This window comes from Lolium perenne, chromosome 7 (assembly GCF_019359855.2).
Source record: "Lolium perenne isolate Kyuss_39 chromosome 7, Kyuss_2.0, whole genome shotgun sequence".
NCBI lineage: Eukaryota > Viridiplantae > Streptophyta > Magnoliopsida > Poales > Poaceae > Lolium > Lolium perenne.
The window spans coordinates 185124345-185130548 of NC_067250.2; the positions used below are offsets into that span (position 1 = coordinate 185124345).

Sequence of the window (6204 nt, forward strand, 5' to 3'; positions counted from 1 at the left end):
TAAGTGTATTTTCTGATGGGAATATTTGTATGATATAGTAGTGTTCTTGAAAAAAGAAATATTTAGTGTATCATATCAGTTTATTTATCTCTCACACTACTCGACATGGACCTATTATTTTGTTATTCGTATTCATACTAAATTGAAAAAAAAATGTCCGCATCTGTATTTGATTACAATCCGCATTCGTAATCGACAACATCACATCTATTTCCTCCGTCCCACCAAAAGTGTCTCAACCTAGATACATCTAAATTTTGATGAAGTTTAGATACTTTTTGTGAGATGGAGGGAGTATATTCATTTTGAGAACATGAAAACGAATACGTAAAGGGCGCATTTGGTAGCTTGCATGCTCCTTGGCTCGCATCGGTCCAGCTTTTTTCGGCCCGTTTGGTTACCTGGTCGACGCCGCGTTCTTGCAGGAATCGCTTCTCAAAGCACCCTCGGGCCAGGCCCTGGAGGAACGTCCGGTTCGGCCGTTTCTAGCGAGTCACCCCCGTTTTCGTACAAGTGGAGAACGCGGCGTCCTCGCAGAGCCACCGCGGGAGATGGCGGGAGCTCGCGCGGGACGGTGAAATCTCGACGGGCTGAATTCGGTCACCGCGCTTGAATTTTCGCCACCGTATATAGGGGCGACTCTCTCACTGGCAAATCCAAATTCCCCATTTCGCCCCATTACGAGCTCATCCACCGTCCCCGATCTAGCGGCATGGCCGGCTCTACCTCACCCGCACGGTCGACGAGGCTTGCGGCGGCGGCTACTGGCCGCGGAGGATGGTCGTCTTCTTCGTCTGTGTTGATGACTTTGGTTGTGGTAAGCTTCTGCAAACCCTAACCTTAGATCTAGATCTTTTGGGTACACAACCGGGGTCCGAACGAATCCATTGTAGGACATTTCTTCGTCGCCGGTGGTGGTTGTGGAGGTTTTTCAGGTTCCATCTAATTCTACGACGGGGACCGTTCTCGCCGATGACTCTTCCACTGGGACGGTGGTGCTGCCTGCATATTCGCCAGGGTCCCCTGCTTCCCCTACCTCGGTGTTGCGTGTGGCTCCTTTGACTGTAAGGCCAATCTTACCTATCTCGTTGTTCATTGATGTGATACTGGTAGTTCATTGATCTGCTAGTGCTTAAGAATATCCATGGTACTTCATAGATCTGCTGCTGCTTAAGGATGTCCATGTGGTAGTTCATTGATCTGCTAGTGCTTAAGGATTTCCATGTGGTAGTTCATTGATCTGCTAGTGCTTAAGGATTTCCATGTGGTAGTTCATTGATCTGCTAGTGATTAAGGATTTTCATGTGGTAGTTCATTGATCTGCTAGTGCTTAAGGATTTCCATGTGGTAGTTCATTGATATGCTAGTGCTTAAGGATTTCCATGTGGTAGTTCATTGATCTGCTAGTGTTTGTCGTGTAGGCAATCATACCTTTGGGCTCCCGTGATTTGTCTGCGCCAACTGTGAATGCTCAGCCATGTCTGATTGCAAGCAAACCAGCCATGGTTTGAAAACCTGAGCTATCAGAGTTTGTGCCGAATCGGTTGGTTCAGCTCGTCCGTATCGGCGTCTGCTTCAACATGGGATTCAAGGAGCAGCAGATGAAGAAGGTAGCCGCGGATGTTCTTGCATTCGCCGGTGTACATGTCACCACTCTTCAGTTGTACAACCACATCAGAAACTGGAGGACGAAGTGGAGCGTCATCATGAAGATGAAATTCGATCGCATTCTGGACTGGAGCGAAGATGGTTGCTGCTTCTACGACGGTGATGAAGGGGCGGCAAACGAGTACATCCAGGTATGAAGCCTCATTAAGTTCCTGCATAGATCTGAAAGTATATATATGTCAATGTCATCCACACTAACAGTTGTTCCTTGTGGATTGCAGCGGTATCCGAAGCACCGTCAGTACATCGGCACCCCGATCACCAACTACGCTTAGATGAAGACGATCTTCACTCCCTGGTTCGTGTGCAAGGCGCAGCTGTTCCAGCCTAACTTGCTGGTAAGGGCTATCGACTATATTCCAGACATTGAAGCAGAGTATGCCGTCTACCGTAAGCTGCAGCCACCGGAGAGGAGGAGCTGGCTTAGGACCTGGCTCCGCAACCAGTCCTGCTTAGTGCTTCTGCTTCCTTCTCATGATCCGCTGATTTTGGGAGGTGATCTTGTATCCCTCCATTAGCTAGGACTTGCTACAACCTGATCCCCGGTTTGTAATGATGAACTTGTTCGAGGTGGTATATACTAACCTCTCGTGATGAACCTGTGACACGAAGTAGTTGCTTCGTTCGTGATGCATCGCTCACTAAGTAGTAGTTGATGTTTATTACCAGCATCTTTTCTGATGAACTGAATCTCATGTGTGTTGTTATTTAGTACTGGGTAACCTCACCACTCTAAGTGAAGGGGTTATCACAGCACTGAGCTATCTGCAACCAAACAAGTTGTGGGCTGCACGAGCAGGGAAGAAGTACTGTTAACGGACAACCAAACGATGAGACTTGGGTTTCTTCTCCGGCACGCAATCAACAAAAGTGGCACATGGTCAGTTCGCGACGGCGCAGGACTCCATTTAGCCGACGCAGTCATACAGTAAATCGGTCAAGGCAGCCAAACGCGCCCAAACGCGGCAGGCCTCGGCGGAGGAGGAGCCCGCCGCGGAGCCTCCATACGACATCTGAGGTTCTGAGCAGTGAGGCCGCTGGTCCCGCCGCATCGTGACTGCCGGAGTGTTGGTCGGCGAGGCGGACCGGGGCAAGAGGCGTCGTGCGCGCCAGGTGTTCGGCGAGTTGCCCCAGCCATGTTGATGCAGCTCCGCGCGGTGCTGCGGTGCCGTCGGCTGCCGATCCACTCCGCCGCTGCAACCTTTTTCACCAGCTCAGGAAGCGAGCCCCTGGCGCCTCCTCCTTTACCGGCGGAGTCCGCTGATGGCTCGGAGCAGGATGAGGGCTCCCTGGCGCAGCGGCTGGAGCGGGCGGCGTCGGTATCCACGGCCATCCGGGGGTGGATGGCCGCCGGCCGCGCTGTGCACCGGGGCCATGTCTTCCACGCCATCAACCGCCTCCGGCGCCGGCGCCTCCACCGCACAGGCCTGCAGGTACTACCATTTCTTGTCTCAGCTTCGTCGATCCTCCATTTGTGTTGCTTCCTGTCCCTGTGTTTGCACAACGAGCATTTCCTCACAGACTAGTGATCTCTGTAGTTGTGCATGGATGAAAACCACTTTCAGCCTTCTAGCGTTTCTTCCGTAACCTTCAAGCCCTCTATCTTTCCTTGTGCCTGTCTGCCAGTCTGTGTAAAGATGCAGAGAGGATATGGATTTTGTTTGTGCTGCTTGTCTGTGTGGACTCTGAATTCAATGATTATGCGAATGCCTGCTAATTATTTCTACTCTTACATGGAATGATTGCTTGGCTCATTACGGTGAAATTAGCTCCTCCCTATGTATGAATGGTGTCAACTAAATCAAGATACAAAGATTTTTTTGCTGCATTTCGTTTGTTCTGGAAGTGACGTTGCATCTTGTAACTACAGGTCATGGAGTGGGTGATCAGAGAGCGGCCCTACAAGCTGAGTGAACTTGATTACTCGTATCTCCTAGAGTTCACGGCTAAAGTTCATGGCATTGCTGAAGCTGAAAGTCTATTCCTTCGCATACCTCAAGAATACCGGAACGAGCTGCTCTACAATAACCTTGTAATGGCTTGTTTGGAGTTGGGCTTGATTAAGCTTTCGTACGGTTACATGAGGAAGATGAGGGAACTGTCGCTGCCGATTTCGCCGTATGTTTACAACCGCTTGATCATCCTCCATTCCTCTGAGGGGCGTAGGAAGACTATCTCCAAGATCCTTGCTCAGATGAAAGCCAGTAGAGTGACCCCCCACACGTCAACCTACAACATCTTACTGAAAATACAGGCCAATGAGCACAACATTGATGGAGTGGCAAGGGTGTTCAGTGATATGAAAAGAGCAAAGATTGAGCCAAATGAGATAACCTATGGCATTCTGGCAATTTCACATGCTGTAGCAAGGCTATATACGGTTTCCCAGACATATATAGAAGCCATCAAGAATTCTATGACAGGTACTAACTGGTCTACACAGGAAATCCTTCTTATTTTGTATGGATACCTTGGAAAGGAAAAGGAGTTAAAGATGACGTGGAATCTCATGCAAGGCCTCCCTCATATCCGATCCAAAAGCTTCACACTAGCAATTGAAGCATTCGGAAAGGTTGGCTCTGTTGAGCAGGCAGAAGCAATATGGGGAGAGATTAAATCAACAAGAAAGCTAAGGCTTACAGAACAGTTCAATTCCATGCTATCAGTTTACTGCAGGCATGGCCTTGTGGATAAAGCATCGGCCGTGTTCAAAGAAATGAGAGCAAGTGGATGTCAACCGAATGCTATTACGTATCGCCACTTGGCATTGGGATGCTTGAAAGCAGGTCTTATGAAACAAGCTTTGAACACAATGGATATGGGAAAGAAAGAAGTCGTCACCAGGAAGGTGAGAAGTTCAACACCATGGTTGGAGACCACACATTTATTGCTTGAAAACTTTGCAGAGATTGGTGACTTGGAAAATGCCAAGAGAGTTTTTGCAGAACTGAATGAATCGAAGTACTGTCGGAATTCCTTTGTGTATAATACCCTTCTAAAAGCTTATGTTAAGGCAAAAGTTTACGACCCAGATTTTGTAAGGACAATGATTTTGAGGGGCGCAATGCCCGACGCCGAGACACATAGCCTTCTGAGACTGATTGAACAGTACAAGACATGATATTGTGGCTTTGAAGGATCAGGATGAAAAGGAAAACTTCAATGTTTAGTTGAGCCATTTCTTTAGAGCATCAATCATCCAGTCTCTTTTTATGGAGCACGTGATACATGACCATCCCAGCATGTACACACTTCAACTGATAAAGTGCACCTTTCATTTGGTATCCCAAACAGTTTGTCCAAGGTAAAATGCGGACCAAACCCACCAAAATGTGTATCAGCACCAGCTCAAATTAAACAAAAGCTGTCTCCACCTATAAGTCGAACTAAACCAATTTCGGGAACCGTGGCTATTAGCTTATGGGTTGAAATCAGTTCCCCACCCATGCGCATGACAACTTAAAGCATGTACAGTACAGCTTATTACATGCAACTGACGCCTTAAAACATATGGCAAATTTCAACAGTTTAGTTCTTTTGCTCAATTAGACGAGAAATATCATTATTTTTGGCAAAAGCTTTATATTTGTGTCTAATTTACATGTAGAGCAATAAACATTAAGTAAATGAGGAGAAATAAGAGTAAAACTCTAACTTTGTACACCCATTATTCATACGCTGATTCTCATGTACACAGGTCAATTATTGGCTGCAGCACTAGAAAAAAATAATTATCCAGTGCAGCAAGCATCAAGGCATCATCATCCAAAACCAAAATTAAACATGCACCGAAAATGAAACATTATGCCTATAACCTGTGGCTGGCAAGGAACGGAGTCAAAGAACATGGAAGACCCCAAATCCATAGCTTTGAAAACTGTGGCTGCCGTTGAAGAATGGCGCAATCTGCAGAATCCTACAACGCCTGCTGGGGTACAACAAAAGGACCGACGGCTTCCTCCTGATGAAAATTAGACCGAGGTAAATGTCGATGGGCATCTTCGCACCGCAGATGGTAACGGAAGGGGATGCGTGGTCATTGGTGACCATAATGGAGCTTTAGTGAGCGGAGCATGCCATTTCCCCCACTCTGATGATGCTGGTTGAGGAATTAAAAGCCCTTATATTGTGTAATTCATGGTTGGGTGTTGCAGCAAGCTATTTAGTGAACCAACTTGTACTGATTCGGTTCACGCAACATAAGCATTCCTGCTTGGTTATAAGCTAGAGGATCGCACGTCTGGATATTTTTTTCGAGAAAACGCAAGAGATGTTGCGTTTCATTTCATTGAACAGGAAGAAGACAACGGGAGTTCAATCTCCAGAAGGAGGGACACACACACACGACCGTCCTCACCAAGCGACTACAACTTGGTAAGGAGGTGCCCTCGACTACTGGATATGAAAAGGCAAATGATTCCCAAATAGGCATCTTCTCCAGTTCAAGTCCCACAACTTGTCTTGTCTTAAAATAAATTAACTAACTTGTAATGCAGCACTGTCAGAATTATAATTGGGACTACAACTAACTTGTTG

At 47.1% G+C, this 6204-nt stretch overlaps 1 protein-coding gene across 2 annotated transcripts; it reads left to right on the forward strand.

Annotated features, from left to right (window-relative positions):
* Positions 1-2582: 2582 nt before the first annotated feature.
* On the forward strand, positions 2583-5920 carry LOC127314729 (pentatricopeptide repeat-containing protein At1g07590, mitochondrial). 2 transcript variants are annotated; one of them, XR_011748842.1, is made up of 3 exons: positions 2583-3101; positions 3539-4972; positions 5366-5920. XR_011748842.1 is itself a non-coding variant. In XM_071823566.1 (2 exons), the coding sequence occupies exons 1-2, from the start codon at positions 2805-2807 to the stop codon at positions 4787-4789; spliced, it is 1548 nt and encodes a 515-aa protein (XP_071679667.1). In that variant the 5' UTR covers positions 2583-2804; the 3' UTR covers positions 4790-5084. The 2 variants fall into 2 exon arrangements, 1 of the variants encoding a protein (XP_071679667.1); XM_071823566.1 differs by lacking the exon at positions 5366-5920 and having other exon boundaries at positions 3539-5084.
* Positions 5921-6204: the final 284 nt, after the last annotated feature.